Source organism: Chiloscyllium plagiosum, unplaced genomic scaffold (genome assembly GCF_037043375.1).
Source record: "Chiloscyllium plagiosum isolate Xiang-an unplaced genomic scaffold, Cpla_swu_hap1 HiC_scaffold_31, whole genome shotgun sequence".
Taxonomy (NCBI): domain Eukaryota; kingdom Metazoa; phylum Chordata; class Chondrichthyes; order Orectolobiformes; family Hemiscylliidae; genus Chiloscyllium; species Chiloscyllium plagiosum.
In genome coordinates this window covers 5,625,026-5,644,840 of record NW_028270169.1, presented here as the reverse complement: position 1 = coordinate 5,644,840, position 19,815 = coordinate 5,625,026, and the positions used below count along the sequence as shown (strand labels likewise).

Sequence of the window (19,815 nt, the reverse complement as noted above, 5' to 3'; positions counted from 1 at the left end):
CACTGTACCCCAGGTGCTGTCCCAATGTGGGACACTGTACCCCAGGTGCTGTCCCAATGTGGGACACTGTACCCCAGGTACTGTCCCAATGTGGGACACTGTACCCCGGGTGCTGTCCCAACGTTGGGACACTGTGCCCCGGGTGCTGTCCCAACGTTGGACACTGTGCCCCGGGCGCTGTCCCAACGTTGGACACTGTGCCCCGGGCGCTGTCCCAACGTTGGACACTGTGCCCCGGGCGCTGTCCCAACGTTGGACACTGTGCCCCGGGCGCTGTCCCAACGTTGGGACACTGTACCCCGGGTGCTGTCCCAACGTTGGACACTGTGCCCCGGGCGCTGTCCCTATGTTGGACACTGTACCCCGGGCGCTGTCCCAACGTTGGGACACTGTACCCCGGGCGCTGTTCCAACGTTGGGACACTGTACCCCGGGCGCTGTCCCAACGATGGGACACTGTACCCCGGGCACTGTCCCAACGATGGGACACTGTACCCCGGGCGCTGTCCCAACGATGGGACACTGTACCCCGGGCGCTGTCCCAACGATGGGACACTGTACCCCGGGCGCTGTCCCAACGTTGGGACACTGTACCCCGGGCACTGTCCCAACGTTGGACACTGTGCCCCAGGTACTGTCCCAACGTTGGGACACTGTACCCCAGGTACTGTCCCAACGTGGGACACTGTACACCAGGTGCTGTCCCAATGTGGGACACTGTACGTCAGGTGCTGTCCCAGTGATGGACACTGTACCCCAGGTACTGTCCCAACGTGGGACACTGTACCCCAGGTGCTGTCCCAATGTGGGACACTGTGCTCCAGGTGCTGTCCCAATGTGGGACACTGTGCCCCGGGTGCTGTCCCAATGTTGTACACTACTCCAGGCGTTGTCCCAACGTTGGACACTGTACTCCAGGCGCTGTCCCAACGTTGGACACTGTACCCCGGGTGCTGTCCCAATGTTGTACACTACTCCAGACACTGTCCCAACGTTGGACACTGTACCCCGGGTGCTGTCCCAATGTTGTACACTACTCCAGACACTGTCCCAACGTTGGACACTGTACTCCAGGCACTGTCCCAACGTTGGAACCCCGGGTGCTGTCCCAATGTTGTACACTACTCCAGACGCTGTCCCAACGTTGGAAATTGTACCCCGGGTGCTGTCCCAACGTTGGACACTGTGCCCCGGGTGCTGTACCAATGTTGGACACTGTACTCCAGGCGCTGTACCAACGTTGGACGCTGTGCCCCGGGCGCTGTCCCAACGTTGGACACTGCGCCCCGGGCGCTGTCCCAACGTTGGACACTGCGCCCCGGGCGCTGTCCCAACGTTGGACACTGCGCCCCGGGCGCTGTCCCAACGTTGGACACTGCGCCCCGGGCGCTGTCCCAACGTTGGACACTGCGCCCCGGGCGCTGTCCCAACGTTGGACACTGCGCCCCGGGCGCTGTCCCAACGTTGGACACTGCGCCCCGGGCGCTGTCCCAACGTTGGACACTGCGCCCCGGGCGCTGTCCCAACGTTGGACACTGCGCCCCGGGCGCTGTCCCAACGTTGGACACTGCGCCCCGGGCGCTGTCCCAACGTTGGACACTGCGCCCGGGCGCTGTCCCAACGTTGGACACTGCGCCCCGGGGCAGTGTACATCAGGTGCTGTCCCAATGATGGACACTGTACCCCAGGTATTGTCCCAACGTGGGACACTGTACCCCAGGTACTGTCCCAACGTGGGACACTGTAACCCAGGTGCTGTCCCAATGTGGGACACTGTAACCCAGGTGCTGTCCCAATGTGGGACACTGTACCCCAGGTGCTGTCCCAATGTGGGACACTGTGCCCCAAGTGCTGTCCCAATGTGGGACACTGTACACCAGGAGCTGTCCCAATTTGGGACACTGTACCCCAGGAGTCGTCCCAATGTGGGACACTGTACCCCAGGAGTCGTCCCAATGTTGGACACTGCGCTCCAGGTTGGACACTGTGCCCCAGGTGCTGTCCCAATGTGGGACACTGTGCCCCAGGTGCTGTCCCAATGTGGGACACTGTACTCCAGGAGTCGTCCCAATGTTGGACACTGCGCTCCAGGTTGGACACTGTGCCCCAGGTGCTGTCCCAATGTGGGACACTGCGCCCCAGGTGCTGTCCCAATGTGGGACACTGTACCCCGGGCGCTGTTCCAACTTTGGGACACTGTACCCCGGGCGCTGTCCCAACGATGGGACACTGTACCCCGGGCGCTGTCCCAACGATGGGACACTGTACCCCGGGCGCTGTCCCAACGATGGGACACTGTACCCCGGGTGCTGTCCCAATGTTGTACACTACTCCAGACGCTGTCCCAACGTTGGACACTGTGCCCCGGGTGCTGTCCCAACGTTGGACACTGTGCCCCGGGTGCTGTCCCAACGTCGGACACTGTGCCCCGGGTGCTGTCCCAACGTTGGACACTGTGCCCCGGGTGCTGTCCCAACGTTGGACACTGTACTCCAGGCGATGTCCCAACGTTGGACACTGTACCCCGGGCGCTGTCCCAACGTTGGACACTGCGCCCCGGGACAGTGTACATCAGGTGCTGTCCCAATGATGGACACTGTACCCCAGGTACTGTCCCAACGTGGGACACTGTAACCCAGGTGCTGTCCCAATGTGGGACACTGTAACCCAGGTGCTGTCCCAATGTGGGACACTGTACCCCAGGTGCTGTCCCAATGTGGGACACTGTACCCCAGGAGTCGTCCCAATGTGGGACACTGTACCCCAGGAGTCGTCCCAATGTTGGACACTGCGCTCCAGGTTGGACACTGTGCCCCAGGTGCTGTCCCAATGTGGGACACTGTACCCCAGGTGCTGTCCCAATGTGGGACACTGTACCCCAGGAGTCGTCCCAATGTTGGACACTGCGCTCCAGGTTGGACACTGTGCCCCAGGTGCTGTCCCAATGTGGGACACTGCGTCCCAGGTGCTGTCCCAATGTGGGACACTGTACCCCAGGAGTCGTCCCAATGTTGGACACTGTACCCCAGGTGCTGTTCCAATGTTGGACACTGTACCCCAGGTGCTGTCCCAACGTGGGACACTGTACCCCAGGAGTCGTCCCAATGTTGGACACTGTACCCCAGGTGCTGTTCCAATGTGGGACACTGTACCCCAGGTACTGTTCCAATGTTGGACACTGTTCCCCAGGAGCTGTCCCAATGTGGGACACTGTACCCCAGGAGTCGTCCCAATGTTGGACACTGCGCTCCAGGTTGGACACTGTGCCCCAGGTGCTGTCCCAATGTGGGACACTGTGCCCCAGGTGCTGTCCCAATGTTGGACACTGTGCCCCAGGAGCTGTCCCAATGTGGGACACTGTACCCCAGGTGCTGTCCCAATGTTGGACACTGCGCTCCAGGAGCTGTCCCAATGTTGGACACTGCGCTCCAGGAGCTGTCCCAATGTTGGACACTGTGCCCCAGGAGCTGTCCCAATGTTGGACACTGTACCTCAGGATCTGTCCCAATGTTGGACACTGTACCCCAGGAGCTGTCCCACCAATGCCCCTGTATAACTGAATCAGAAGATTTTGTATTCAATTCACATCTACCCTTCCTAACTACTTGCTGTACCTGCACACTAACCTTTTGTGATCCCTCTGCATCTCAAATCTCAGAAACCCTTCAACATTGAGAATATTCTTTCTTATTCTTCCTTCCAAAATGGTCCACCTGACAATTGCCATTTGCGAGACCTTTGCCCATCCACTTAGTCCAGCTACATTCTTGTATAGCGCCTTCAATTCCTCTTCACAACTCACTTTTTGACCTATCTTTGTGTCATCAGCAAATTTAGCAATTATACCTTCAAAGAAGCAATTTACATAAACGGTAAACAGCTGAGCTCCCAGCACTGATTCCTGTGGCACACCACTCGTTAAATTTCACCAATCAGAAATTATTACTACTCTGCTTCTTTGAGCTGAAGCCCTCACTAACAACATCCTGGGGGTTACCACTGTCCAGAAGCTCAATTACACTCAACCACATTAACACAGTGGCTACAGGGGCAGGTCAGAGACCAGGAATGCTGCAACGAGTAACTCACCTCCTGACTCACAAAGCCTGTCCACCATCTACAAGGCACAAGTCAGGAGTGTGATGGAATATCCCCACTTGCTCTGGATGGGGGCAGCTCCAACAACACTCAGGAAGCTTGACACCATCCAGGACAAAGTAGCCGTTTGATTGATACCACATCCACAAACATCCACTCCATCCCCCACCGACGCTCAGTAGCAGCAGTGTGTACCATCTACAAGATGCACTGCAGAAATTCACCAAAGCTCCTCAGACAGCATCTTCCAAACCCACATCCACTTCCATCTAGAAGGACCAGGGCAGCAGGTACATGGGAACACCACCCCCTGCAAGGTCCCCTCCAAGCCACTCACCATCCTGACTTGGAAATATATCACCGTTCCTTCACTGTCGCTGGGTCAGAATCCTGGAATTCCCTCCCTAAGGGCATTGTGGGTCAACCCACAGTACATGGACTGCAGCGGTTCAAGAAGGCAGCTCACCCCCACCTTCTCAAGGGGCAACTAGGGACGGACAATAAATACTGGGCCCAGCCAGTGACACCCACATCCCACAGGTGAATAAGACAAAACTGAACTAATCGTCTATTCATGCTGATATTACCCCCTTTTCCCCTAAACAAGATTTCTTTAACAAAAGATCCACACTTGACTCAGGTCAATTACCTTGAATGTACATAAATACACTGCAATAACTTACTTAATCATAGCTTGGAACATTTCCTCGAAGACAGATGTTAAGCTGACTGGCTTGTGGTTCCTGCTTTCTGATTCCTTTTGAATAAAGATGTTTCAAAAAGACTGAACCTTCCCAAATCTAGCAAATTTTGGAAAATTAAAAATATTGCAGCAACTATTTGACCAATCTCTTTATTTTCCAATATCTAGGAGAAAGTGCAGCTTGACAGTTACAGTTCCAACTATTTTCTCAGTTCCACCTTCCCTGGTGGTTATTATTTACTTGAATTCCTTGTTCCCTTTTATTTCCTGATTTACAGCTATTTCTGGAATCTTACCTGCACCAGCTGTAATGAAGACCAATGCAAGACACTTGTTCAATTCATCTGCCATTTCTTTATTTTTCATTATTAATTCCCCAGACTCACACTTTGTAACACTATTCTTTTTAAAATAGCTGTTGAAACTCTTAATGTCTATTTTCATATTTCTGGCTAACTTTCTCTCACTCTAATTTTTCCCTCTTCATTATTTTGGAAATCTTTGCTGTTCTTTACATTCTGTCCAATTTTCTGTCCTAGTTCCAACCAGCACAATTTAACACTTTGTTTTTGACATTATCTGCAAAACGTTTTGTTAACTATTGGAGATAGGTCCCATTCTTGCAACATTTCTTTCTTGTTGGAATATATCTATTCTGTGTAATCTAAAACATCCCCTTAAATTTCTGTCACTACATCACTTCTGACAGGTCTGTGATGTGGAGAGGCTGGTGTTGGACTGGGGTGGACAAGGTCAGAAGTCACATGACACCAGGTTATAATCCAACAGGTTTATTTGAAATCACAAGCTTATTGGACTGTAACCTGGTGCCGTGTGACTTCTGATGTATGTGTTAACATTGTTTGCAAGTTTTCTTCAGGCAGCTCTGGTTTCACTTAACTTTAAAACACTAGTATTGGACTTACTCTTCTGATCATCAAACTGAATGTAATTCAGCCATATTAGGGTCACTGGCTACTATGGGCACCTTCAGTATGAACACAGAACAGTACAGAATGGGTCCTTCAACTCACAATGTTGTGTCGAACATGACGTCAAGTTAAACTAATCCCTTCTGCCTGCCCTCGGTCCATTCCCTCCATATCCATGTGCTTACCTAAAAGTCTCTTAAATGTCCCTATTGTATCTGCCTCCTCCACCACCCTTGGTAGCATGTCCCAGACTCCTACCACTCTCTGTAAAGTTTGCCCCTCATGTCTCCTTTGAAGTTTCCCCCTCTCACTTTAAATGCATGCCCTCCAGTATTAGATATTTCAACTCTGGGAAAAAGATTCTGACCGTAAACCCTATCTATGTAGCTTATAATTTTATAGACTTCTATCAAGTCTCCCCTCAGCCTCCGTTGCTCCAGAGAAAACAACCAGAGTTTTTCTAGCCTCTCCTTACAGCTCGTACCCTCTAATCCAGGCAGCATCCTGGGAAACCTCTTCTGCACCCTCTCCAAAACCTCCACATCCTTCCTGTAATGTGGCAACCAGAATGAACACAATACTGAGCGTGTCGTGTCACAAAGCTCGTCCCTTTTTTTCTAAAAGCTGCTCTTTGGCTCAAGGAGACTCTGTCCTTCATTTTTTCAGAGGGGCAATAAACCGGGCCAGGCTCCAATCAGTCTGGTTTGGTAGAGAGATGGAAAGGATTTTGAGAGGTCTTTTTTTTTATATAAACAGATGAGACTTCAGGCCAAAGTGGTCATGTTTTAGAAGGACCTGCATAATGAAAGGGGAGTGGTAAGCTCTCTAGCTGAGCAGTTTTAGTTCAGTCTGACCTGGTGAGAAATTCAACAGGAAGCTGTGTGGAAACGCTCTCTTTTCTGCCTTTCATCTTCAACCTGTAAGCATGTGTTCCATTTATACTGGGTTTTAAAGGAAGTTTGCTTATTGGGACTGTTGTGTATATTCGGAACAGCATAGTTAAGTCTAGTTGGACAGACTGAGTTCTGTCAGGGTCCTTTATTCTGTTCTTTATGTTTCATTGTGTAATCTTGTGAATAAATTCTTGTCTGTTTTAAAATCTGGTAGTCAATCCAGTTAACTTAATCGGGGTAATTTTCCCTGTACACTTACCAAAACAAACTACAAAGTTATCTTCTGAGCTGTCTGCTTAAGAATGTTTTGAATGGTCTGGCCTAGTCCATAATAGTAGCCTAACCAAAATCTTTTAAAGCTGCACCATGACATCCTGGCTCTTGTACTCAATTCCCCAAACAATAAAGGCCAGCATGCCATATCCCTTCTTTACCACCCTATCTACTTGTATGGCCACTTTCAGGGAGCTATGGACTTGAACCCCAAGATCCTTCTGTCCATGAATGCTGTTCAGAGTTTTGCCATTAACTGTATCCTTTTCCTTAACATTTGATCTCCCATAGTGCAGCACCTCACACTTACCCTGATTAAACTCCATCTGTCATTTATCTGCCCATATCTGCAACTGATCTATATCCCACTGTATCCTTTGACAACCTTCTATACTATCCACAACTCTACTGATCTTTGTATCATCTGTAAACTCACTAATCCACCCATCTACATTTTCATCCAAGTCAATTATATATATTACAAACAGCAGAGGTCCCAGTACAGATCGCTGTGCAACACTACTAATCACAGATCTCCCAGAAAAACAGCCTTCCACATTACACTCTGTCTTCTATGGGCAAGTCAATTCTGAATCAATGTGACCAAACCATGGTGGATCCCATGCATGTTAACCTTCTGGATGAGCCAACCACGAGTGACCTTGTCAAAAGCCTTACTAAAATCCATGTAGACAACATCCACTGCTCTACCCTCATTGATCACCTTTGTCATCTCCTCGAAAAATTCAATCTTGTTAGTCAGACATGATCTGCCCTGCACAGAGCCATGCTGACTGTCCCTAATTAGGCCGTGCTTTTCAAAATGCACATAAATCCTATCCCTAAGAATTCTCTCCAACAGCTTCCCAACCATCAAGGTGAGACTCACTAGTCTACAGCTTCTGAATTATCCCTTTCCCTTCTTAAACAGAGGAACAACATTAACTACTGATATGATATGAAAATGATGAGATTATTCAATAATCATTTCACAGTACAGAGGCAGTACAAGGTCCAGTATTTGATCTCTAGTCAATTCTGAAAATGCTGTCCTAAGAAACTATCAGGAAAACATTCTATCAACTCCTTATCTCAGCAATCTTTGTCCTCCTTTCTAGTTTATAACTAGATTAAAATCTTCCGTGATTATTGCCTTCCCTTTCCAACAGGTTCCTATTAACTCTTCCTTTATGCTCCAACCTCCATGTGGTGACTTCAAAGGGGTCTGTATATCACTCTCACACATGACCTCGAGTTTTCTCAAATCTCACCTTGAATCAAACTGTCTCCAACTCTTAGTTTCCTGAATTTAGGTTGTCTGTCCCTCCCTCCTGAGCTAATACCATCATTAATGAACTGATCCAAGTCCTTTGCCCTTTGTTATAGACTGGGCCAGACCCCCTCAAAATAGTGTAAGAAGGTAGTCTCGACCAGAACTTTTTCTTATGTTAAAGATAGATGTGAAGTGGAATGCAGATGGTCAAACTTTAAGCGAACCAATTTTTTTAAACACGACAGTTGAAACATGAACAAAAGGAAACAGTATTTAGAATAACTTAACTATTTGAAAACTCAACTGACTCAATACCACAACTTAACTAAGGAACTGTTCCAATTCCCGTAACATCCCACAAACACACCTCTTAGCAAAAGGTAAATTCAAACACAGTTTCTTACAGGCAGAGAGAGAGAAACTAGTCAAGCTGAAGCTTGGAACCTTTCTCTGGACTGCAGCAGTGTCTCATGGTTACAACTAAAAGAAACTAGAAAAAACTTTTGAACTGGGAGAACTGCTCGCTCCCCTGCCATTGTTAAACTGGGCTCTTTCCCAGACATATTGGAACCTTGACTTCTCAAAACAAAAACCAAGGACAAAATAACATTAAAGGGGCTGCATTGTCATACTTTCCCCGAATTTCCTGTCCTTCCTAAATGTCCTGACTATTCAATACTCAGATCCCAATCCATGTCCCTGCAATGGCCATCAGATCATATTCTTTTATTTCTATTTGAGTTGTCCATTCGTCTGGTTTGTTCCAATTGTTGTGTGCACCCAGATGCAGAGCCTTTAATTATGTCCTTTTATTATTTTGGTAATGTCTAACTGGCTGGCTCTGGGAGTTGGACTGTCTATCTCCTCCTGACACGGCCAATTCACCAGTTCCTGTACGAATACCTTTAACTTCGGCCTTGACCATCTTCTTTGAATGACCGCATCTCCCCAGATTTGATCACTTGTCCCCCGTATGTATTCTAAGACCTTCCCTAGTTCTGTGCCTCACATGGACACTTACCCCAGCATCCCACCAGTTCAGGTCTCAGTGAGACCAATCTCACTGGGACGTGTGGGCTGAAACTGAGCATGCAGCAGGACCAGTGTCCAAGGTTGGCTCCTTCCCAGATTGTCCTGGCTCTGGAAGGTTCCCCTGGGAAAAAGTTTCAGTGTTCCCTCCCTGCGCTGGTTGAACGGGGTTCATTCACTGGCTAAGCTGGAAAGAGAGTCGCCAGTGATTTGGGCTGATTGCCTGACAGGGTCCTGTGAGGCAGCAATGTGCAGAGCTCCTTCAACACTGCTTTGGTCAGGAATGGAAGCTGCTCTGTTATTCATGGGATAATTGTGCAGCAGGATGGGACTCTGTCTTCCAGTGAACTCCCGGAATGACCTTGAGTTATAACAATAACTTCCGCTGTATCAGCACCATAAACACAGAGATTGAGAATCTGGCAGCTGCTTCCTCATTGCAGGTGTAATCTCTGATCCCCATTGAGATAAAACCCACTCACTCTGCTCCAAACTCTGCAGCAGCCTGACCACCAGCACCATCCCCACCCCTCCCCCTGCTTCATGGAGGTATTGGCTGCTAGGAAGTTACCTGTGCCTGAGGCAGGCACTAATCTGGGTGGACGGGGATGTACTCTCAGTCTTTGGGGACCTGGATGGAGGGACATCGAGTGAGTGGTTCCTCTTGTTTGGGAGACTGGAACTGGGGACAGAGTTTATGAGTGAGACATCGCCGTTTGAAGACGGAGCTGAGGAGAAATCCTCTTTCTCAGAAAGTTGTCAGTCCGTTCCCTTGAGAGCAGAACAGGCTGGGCTGGTGAGTTGTTCACGGTTGAACTGGATAGATTTCAGACTGACAGGGAAGGGAAGGGAAGGGGAACAGTCAGAAAAAAACAAGAGTGAAGATGACAAGAAGATCAGGCTTAATCTTATCCAATGGGGAAGCAGGTTTGAAGGGCTGGGTGGATCTAATCTCATTCCCGGTGCACACATGCTCAAACCTTCACAGGTCCTTCATATACATCCCCTTATTCCCACTAAATCCTGAGTACCAGAGAAAGTATGGCCAGTGTTGGACCACCCTGGCACAATTCCACTTGGAAGTGGAGCTCAGGACTCCCTTGTGTGTGAGAGGCAGCTGTCTCACATCTGACATAGCTTGTACTCCCTCCACCTCCCTCCTCATCCCCCCCCCCAAAGTCAGCTTACTGACAGAAATGGGTTGGTGTCACTGATATTGCCCTTCTCCCACTCCCCCTTTCCAGATTCTATGCAAACCTTCACTTTTATGAGATCCCAATAAATCTGTTGATCAGACCAGCAGTGAGCAACCTTTGCCTATCATATGGCTCTGACTGATAAAACTATTTATGCTTCAAGTATTTTACTGCAAGTATAAGGCTGACTAGAGAGTACATAGTTAAACATCACACAACATCAGGTTATAGTCCAACAGGTTTAATTGGAAGCACTAGCTTTCAGAGCATTGCTCCATCATCAGGTAACTAGTTACGTGATAAAGGAGCAGTGCTCCAAAAGCTAGTGCTTCCAATTAAACCTGTTGGACTATAACCTGGTGTTGTATCATTTTTAACTTTGTCCACCCCAGTCCAACACCGGCTCCTCCACATCATAGAAAATACTTGCAGGAAATGTATGACATATCACAGTGCTGATAAAGATCACTCCTCTTAGCCTAACCCTCAGGAGAAACAGTTGACAGGGTGGCAGATCACAATGGGGTAAGGTCACAATAGTACTCCCTCAGCACTGACCTGTGACAGGCACCATCTCCCCTTCAGGTCTCTGATTGATCATAAGAAGTATTTTTAAATGTTCTGCTATTACAGTACACCCTTTAAACACACAAAAGCAAATGCTGAACATTTGAAAACATAAAGTGCTGGATAAGCCCAACAAAGGTCTGGGGTCGAGAGTGTGTTGCTGGAAAAGCACAGCAGGTCAGGCAGCATCCGAGGAGTAGGAGAATCGACATTTTGGGCTGGAGCCCTTCATCAGGAATCATCAGAAGGTGGCTAAGAGCTACGTTCTCCCCAGCCCCACACCCACTCCCATTTATCTCTCCATCCCCAAGGCTCTCAGCCTCATTCCTGATGAAGGGCTCTGGCCTGACAAGTCGATTCTCCTGCTCCTTGGATGTTGCCTGACCAGCTGTCCTATTCCAGCACCACACTCTCGACTCCGATCTCCAGCATCTGCAGACCTCAATGTCTCCCAACAAGGTCTGACACCATCTGTGGAGTTAATGTTTTGAATCTATTATGACTCTTTTTCAGAACCCGGAAGTTCTGAAGGCAGACAGACTTGTTGTTTCTCCTGCACTTTCTGTTTTTATCTTTTATCACAGACTCATAACATTTGCTTATGAAAACATCCTATGCAAGAATAAGTAAAGATACAGTAAAGATTCTGAGGAGGAGGATTTTGTTCAACAAAATTGTAAAAGCATGCTCTCTGAGTGAGTGCATGTTTTTGAGCTTACCTTGCTCTGTCACATCAGCTAACTTTGATAATTTAGCTCGGATCACTGGTGTAGTCGCCATAGCAAGAAACCGTATCCCATAACCTAGGGGAAAAGGAGAAGGAAGACATGGTTTGTAACAGACTGAATTGTCACAATGTAGTGACAGACATTTGTGGAAAACAAGCGAATGGGGTCACACCATCCAGAAACTGATGTGATCGAGGTTATCTTGGGGGAACATTTGGGGAACAGTAATCATTGCATCATAAGGTTCAGGATGATGGTGAAATATGACATTGGCCAATCCAGGGTCAGAATAATTAAGTGAGCCAACTCTAATTAGGACTAGAACAGAATAGAGCCAGCTAGACTGCAACCATAGGTTGGTGGGAAAAACTGTTACAGAACAAAGCTCAAAGTGGGGATTGCTTCAGCACTGTCCAGGTATAAACCCTGGAAAGTGAAAGGGAAGGACAAATAAACACAGAGCTCCCTATCCCTGCTGTCAAGCCCAATCCCAGTGAGTGTTAGGATTTATAAGAGTGACCTGACACTTCATTATCTCAGGATTCAGTCCGAATGTCTGTTGGGAAGTGTCTACAAATCTCAAAGCACTGACTCACCAGTGAACATGACAGCGCTGGTCACTGCTATTGAGAAGGTCACCAAACCAGCCATGTTCGACAGCAGCCCAATCTGAGCAATCCAACTGTCCGCAAGGCAACACTGCATCATCTTCAGAGCCAGCAGGCTGCTCAAGTAGGTCAAATGCTCAATGGCTGAGCCGTATCCAATCTGATCGGATCGCCAGCACAGTGGGGAGCTCAGCTCAAAAAGGATGAGAATGTCCTTGACTCCGAAATGAACAGTCACCACGATAAAGAGGGACAGTGCATACAGGCAGAGACGGTGCCTGCGGCCAGTCTCCTGCCCGCTGGAATAGAGGCGGTACACCGAGCGGTAATGCTCCATGGTCAACAATTTGCCTGGTCTCTTTGCGGTCACAGACTCTTTAACGAAAACAACAGCGTAGATGACAGTGGCCACGTTCAGTGCCAACACCAGCCAGAACGGATTGATGTAACCTTGAGCTTTACTCCACTGGCCTCCAATAATGCTGCCAAACATTCCCGCCATTCCCAGGCACGCTTCCAGCACGGCAACCCGGAACGTGCGTGATGGTTTGTCGCTGATGTCTGCGATGTATGAGAAACAGCCGGCCAGGATGGTGTTAAAGTCACCCAGGAGACCGCTCAGCAGGCGACCAATCAGAAAGAAGCCGACTGGCAGCTCCCGGTACATGACAATAAGATAGACTGCAGCCTGTAGTGACAGACCGACAGCCGGTAGGATCAGGATCGGTCTCCTGCCCACACGGTCACTCCATGGTCCAAGCAGTGTCGCAGAGAACAGTCCCACAGCAAAGCCCCCGACGTTAATGTAGAGGTTCCAATGGGAGGTCAAAGTCTCTACTTCCTAGGAGAGAGCAGCAAGATCACTTTCAGGAGATTCCCTCCAGGAGATCCCAACACACCAACCAATGAATGAAAGGAGACCATTCAGCCCCTCAAAACTCTCTACTGTCCATATAACTGCCTTTGCCTTGTTTCCAATTAATGATTTTGGTTAACCACACACTATCGATCTCAGGTTTAAAATTAACAATTGATGGAGCATTAATTGCCGCTTGTGAAGATCTATTTCCTAATTATGGTCTTGAAAGGCTCCTATCTTTAGATGACCTTTGCCAGTCCTGGGCTCTCTAACCAATAGGTTTACATTCTATCCCATCTATCATATGTGGTGCATGTAGGGAATGAGCTGCCAGAGGAAGTGGTGGAGGCTGGTACAATTACAACATTTAAGAGGCATCTGGATGGGTATAGGAATACGAAGGGTTTAGTGGGATATGGGCAAAGTGCTGGAAAATGAGACTAGATTAATTTAGGATAGCTGGACTGCATGGATAAGTTGGACCAAAGAGTGCTATACATCTCTATGACTCTATCACATCTCAATTGTGTCACCCTCCACAGACGCTTGGGTTTAACCCAAACAACTTGTGTTATCTGGTTTCAGGACCAGTGTTGGCCAATCCAAATGAATCAGGGGAAGATCCCTGAAGACAGGCCAGACATAGAGGATGATGGTCATTGTTGTCAATGATCAGCCCCAGGTCATTGCTGCAGGACTCCTCAGGGCAGTGTTTGCTAATGGAGCAATTATTTAATGAGATAATTGCGATTAATTGACTGTGTTGGGAGAGGTGGGCACCATGGGGTTTGGAATGCTTCATTTCACTTCCAACTCCATTTGAATTTAACCCCCTCCCTCTCTTCCTACTCTCCCCTATTCTGTAATCGCTGCACTATCTCCAGTGGGTAATGCTTGTAAATTGCTTGTTTTGTCAGTGAAGATTTACTAAAAACAAAATTGGGGCTCTTCTGAAGCAGTGGTAGTGCCCCTAACTCTTGGCCAAGAGTCCCAGGTTCAAGTCCCACCTACTCCAGGTGTGTCACAACGTGTCTGAACAAGTTGATTTGAAAAGATCCAAGATGAGAGTCACTGGATATCTATGCTCATGGAAGTTCCCCCTGGACAAAGCTACCTAAAACAGCATGGACTGGGGAGGGAGAGAGGTGGGCGCTGCAGGGGCTGGAGTGCGTTATCTCCCCCTCCAGGTCCCTCCCTGCTTCCAAACCCTCCTTCAGTTGAGTAATGGTTCCACCACCTCTGCTTGGCAGTGCCCGTTGAGATTAGCTGTTTGGTTGATTATTTTAAGTTTAAAAATCACACAACAACCACACACCAGGTTATAGCCTAACAGGTTTATTTGGAAGCACTAGCTTTCGGAGCGCACAGTGAATGCTAGCATTTCCAAAAAAACCTGCTGGACTATAACCTGGCGTAGTGTGATTTTTAAACTTTGTCCACTCCAGTCCTAAACTGGCACCTCCACATCATGATCATTTGAGTGATTTTAGTGGTGGGTCATAAAAAATAACATTGACGGGGTGGATAGCCCAAGCCCCAATCCTGAGCATTCCTACAGAGATTTCCTCCGTGTGCCTTACCACATTATACTGAGACTGGTAACCACGGATAATTCCTCGGGCTCTGTGCACCAGAGAATATTTGACGTGAAATGTAAACAACTCTCCGGGTCCTGGTGGAATTCATCCTAAGACCTTAAAGAAATGGCTAATGAGATAGTGGATGTGTTGGTGTCAATCTTCCAAAATTTACTAGAATTGGCAAAGATTCTATTAGACTGGGAAGTACCAAATATAATGTCTCTTTTGAGAGTGGGGGACAAAAACTATAGGTCAGTTAGCCTGAAAAGTGTTGTGACTATGCTGTTAGCATTGATCATTCAGAAGGTTACAGATGGGCATATGGAAAAATTTATGGTAATCAAGCAATTCAGCATTGTTTCATGGAGGGGAAATTGTGTTCAACTTATATATTGTAATTCTTTAAAGGGGTAATGTGCAAGATGGATAAAAGGGAGCCCCAGTGACTGACTGCACTTGGATATCTGAAAGGCATGTACGGCATGAAAGATATTTAAGAGTCACACAGCATGGAAACTGACCCCTTGGTCCAACCAGTTCATGTCTACCATAATCCCAAACTAATCTAGTCCCACCTGCCTGCTCCTGGCCCATATCCCTCCAAACGTTTCCTATTCATCTATTTATCCAAATGGTCTTTTAAATGTTGTAACTGGGCCCATATCCACCACTTCCTCAGGAAGTTCATCCCACATGCGAACCACCCTCTAAACATTTTGCCCCTTGTGTCTTTTTTAAATGTCTCTCACCCCTTCAAAAATGTCTTGAAATTCCCCCATCCTATGGAAAAGACACCTCCCTCTAACTCCTCTGTACCTCTCATGATTTTATACACTTCTGCAAGGCCACCGCTCAAACAAGGGGTTTTACGGAAAGTAGGAATTCACGGTGCACGAATTAACAAACTAACATGGATAGAAGATTGACAGGGGCTGGCAGAAAACCTGAGAGTGCATTTATGGGTCTTTTGCATTGCCAGAATGTGGCGAGTCCTGCAGGAGGTCTGTACTAAACCTTCAACATTTTACAATTTATATTAAAGACTAAGTTTAAGGGATTGCAAGCATGATGGCTAAATTTGCAGATGCCACAAAGATAGATCATTAAGCAGGTTGGTAGCAATAGGTTGATAGAAATGTCAAACGAGCAAAAATGTGACAAATGGACTATAACATGGAAAAATGTGAAACTGTTTACTTTGGCAGGAGGAATAAAAAGCAGTGTTCCTTAAACCAAGAACAACTGCAGAAGTCTGAAGTGCACAGGAATCCGAGTGCTTCAGTGAGTGAATAACAAAGTTAGAATGCAGGTTCAGCAAGTGATTAAAACACCTAATGGGGTGACATTCTTTATTACGAGAGGACTTGAACATAAAGGTAAGGGTTTGATGCTTCATTTGTACAAGTACTGATGAGACCACTTCTCAAGTACATTTCTGGAGTTCTTATTTAAGGATGTAAGTACATTGGACGCAGTTCAGAGGAGTTTTACTAGATTGATATCTGGAATGAATTGGCTGTCTTGTGAGGAAAGGATGGACAGAATGAGCTTGTTGCCACTGAATGAGGATTTAAATATAAGATCCTGAATGGTCTCGACAAGGTGGATGTGTAAAGGAGGTTTCCTCTTGTAGGAGGTCCAGAACAAGGGGGCACCGGCTGATAATTAGAGGTCACTCATTTAGATCCGGGATGAGAGGAGTTTTTTTTATCTCAGAGGCTTTGGAACCCTCTGCCTCAGAAGGCAAGGCCATTGGATACTTTTAATGCAGAGGTGGATCGATTCACAGCAAGGGAAAATCGAGGGTTATCGGGAATAGATGGGGATGTGGGATTTGGAACACAAACAGCTCAGCCATGATCTTATTGAATGGTGGGGCAGGCTTGAAGGACTGAATGGCCAATTTGTGCTGTTGATTCAAATGTTCTTATATTTTTTGATGACTCTGTTATTTTGCACTTAACTGATTACTTTATGACAATTTACTGATTATTCTGTATGTACTCCCTTACAATTATTATCCTGTTGGTTGATATTCCAGAGGGATTAATGTCCTAATTATTCTGCTCTGATTATTGGTTGATTGCTCATCAATTACTCACTATTGGCTGATTATTCAGGATTATTGATGATCCCCTATCATTCTTCTGCACCAATGGCTCGATGTGCATAGATTGTTGATGTTATTGATGTTTCTGTATTGATTATCGATGATTCTGTGCTGAGAATCTGCACGGTTATTGATGATTCTGTATTAATTGTTGATGTTTTTGTGTTGATTGATGATGAACCCACATATATTGGTAATACTGTATTGATTTTTGATGTTTTGTATTGAATATTGATGATTTGGTATTAATTGTAGATGATTTGTACTGACTGCTAATTGATTCTGGGCTGATTATTGATTCTGTATTGATTATTTTGTATTCATGACTGATGATTCTGCATTGGTTATTGACAATTATTCTGTATTGATTGCTGATTTTCTATATTAATTATTGATTATTCACTATTGTTTATTAATGGTTTTGTTCTGATTAATTCTGTATTGATCACAGATTATTGTTAATTCTGTACTGATTGATGCTGTATTACAGAGTCATCAAATCTTAGAGTCCAGCAGCACTGAAAAGGGTCCTTCAGCTGACTGAGTCTGTGCAGGTTAAAAACAAATCACCTGACTATTCTAATCTCATTTTTCAGCACTTGGCCCGTAGCCTTGTATGCCTTGGTATCACTAGGTCACATCTAAACACTTAGAGTCATAGAGATGTACAGCATGGAAACAGACCCTTCGGTCCAACCCATCCATGCCAACCTGATATCCCAACCCAATCTAGTCCCATCTGCCAGCACCCGGCCCATATCCCTCCAAAACCTTCCTATTCATATACCCATCCAAATGCCTCTTAAATGTTGCAATTGTACCAGCATCCACCACATCCTCTGGCAGCTTATTCCATACACGTACCACCCTCTGCGTGAAAACATTGCCCTTTAGGTCTCTTTTATATCTTTCCCCTCTCACCCTAAACCTATGCCCCCTAGTTCTGGACTCCCCGACCCCAGGGAAAAGACTTTGTCCATTTACCCTATCCATGCCCCTCATAATTTTGTAAACCTCTATAAGGTCACCTCTCAGCCTCCAACGCTCCAGGGAAAACAGCCCCAGCCTGTTCAGCCTCTCCCTGTAGCTCAAATCCTCCAACCCTGGCAACATCCTTGTAAATCTTTTCTGAACCCTTTGAAGTTTCACAACATCTTTCCGACAGGAAGGAGACCAGAATTGCACGCAATATTCCAACAGTGGCCTAACCAATGTCCTGTACAGCCATAACATGACCTCCCAACTCCTGTACTCAATACTCTGACCAATAAAGGAAACCATCCCAAACACCTTCTTCACTATCCTATCTACCGCAACTCCACTTTCAAGGAGCTATGAACCTACACTCCAAGGTCTCTTTGTTCAGCAACACTCCCTAGGACCTTACCATTAAGTGTATAAGTCCTGCTAAGATTTGCTTTCTCAAAATGCAGCACCTCGCATTTATCTGAATTAAACTCCATCTGCCACTTCTCAGCCCATTGGCCCATCTGATCCAGATCCTGTTGTAATCTGAGGTAACCCTCTTCGCTGTTCACTACACCTCCAATTTTGGTGTCATCTGCAAACTTACTTACTGTACCTCTTATACTCGCATCCAAATCATTTATGTGAATGACAAAAAGTAGAGGGCCCAGCACCGATCCTTGTGGCACTCCACTGGTCACAGGCCTCCAGTCTGAAAAACAACCCTCCACCACCACCCTCTGTCTTCAACTTTTGAGCCATTTCTGTATCCAACTGGCTAGTTCTCCCTGTATTCCATGAGATCTAACCTTGCTAATCAGTCTCCCATGGGGAACCTTGTCGAACGCCTGCCGCTCTGCTCTCATCAATCCTCTTTGTTACTTCTTCAAAAAACTCAATCAAGTTTGTGAGACATGATTTCCCACACATAAAGCCATGTTGACTATCCCGAATCAGTCCTTGCCTTTCCAAACAATGTACATCCTGTCCCTCAGGATTCCCTCCAACAACTTGCCCACCACCGAGGTCAGGCTCACTGGTCTATAGTTCCCTGGCTTGTCTTTACCGCCCTTCTTAAACAGTGGCACCACGTTTGCCAACCTCCAGTCTTCCGGCACCTCACCTGTGACTATCGATGATAGAAATATCTCAGCAAGAGGCCCAGCAATCACTTCTCTAGCTTCCCACAGAGTTCTCGGGTACACATGATCAGGTCCTGGGGATTTATCCACCTTTACCCGTTTAAAGACATCCAGCACTTCCTCCTCTGTAATCTGGACATTTTGCAAGATGTCACCATCTATTTCCCTACAGTCTATATCTTCCATATCCTTTTCCACAGTAAATACTGATGCAAAATATTCATTTAGTATCTCCCCCATTTTCTGTGGCGCCACACAAAGGCCGCTTTGCTGATCTTTGAGGGGCCTATTCTCTCCCTAGTTACCCTTTTGTCCTTAATATATTTGTAAAAACAGGAGGGTTACTACCTTTACCACTCTGAAAGGTAGTAAGCTACAGAATCCCAGCACCCTCGGAGTAAAAACAGTTTCCCCACATCCCTCTAAACGTCCTGCCCCTGGTCACTGATCCCTCCACCAAGGGAAAATAATTCCTTCCTGTCTACCCTATCGATGCTCCTTATAATTTTATATACTGTAATCATGTCTCCTGTCTCCCCTACTCCAAGGAAAACAAACTCAGTCTATCCAAAGAAAAATACAAAGAATTGCACATTTTGGAAATCAGAATCAAAATCAGAAATTGCTACAAACATTCAGCAGATCACACAGGGTGGAAACAGACCCTTCGGTCAAACTCATCCATACCAACCAAATTTCCCAAACGAAACTAGTCCCACTTGCCTGTGTTTGGCCTATACTCTATAAACCTTTCTCTCCACAGATGCTACTAGACCTACTGAGCTTCTCCAGCAATTTCTGATTTTGTTTCCCAGTCTGTCCAATCTCTCTTCATAACTACAAGTCTCCAACCCAGGCA

At 46.8% G+C, this 19,815-nt stretch overlaps 1 protein-coding gene across 2 annotated transcripts in view; it reads right to left on the bottom strand.

The window, feature by feature from the left end:
* The window catches only part of slc46a1 (solute carrier family 46 member 1), a 31,285-nt gene that overhangs the window by 9,642 nt on the left and 1,828 nt on the right, over positions 1–19,815 (bottom strand). For both annotated transcript variants that reach the window (XM_087977159.1, XM_087977160.1), the window contains exons 3-4: positions 12,288–13,140; positions 11,683–11,766 (exon numbers count right to left, since the gene is read on the bottom strand). In XM_087977159.1, coding sequence (XP_087833285.1) covers positions 11,683–11,766; positions 12,288–13,140 — 937 coding nt within the window. The remainder of the gene's footprint in view (positions 1–11,682; positions 11,767–12,287; positions 13,141–19,815) is intronic.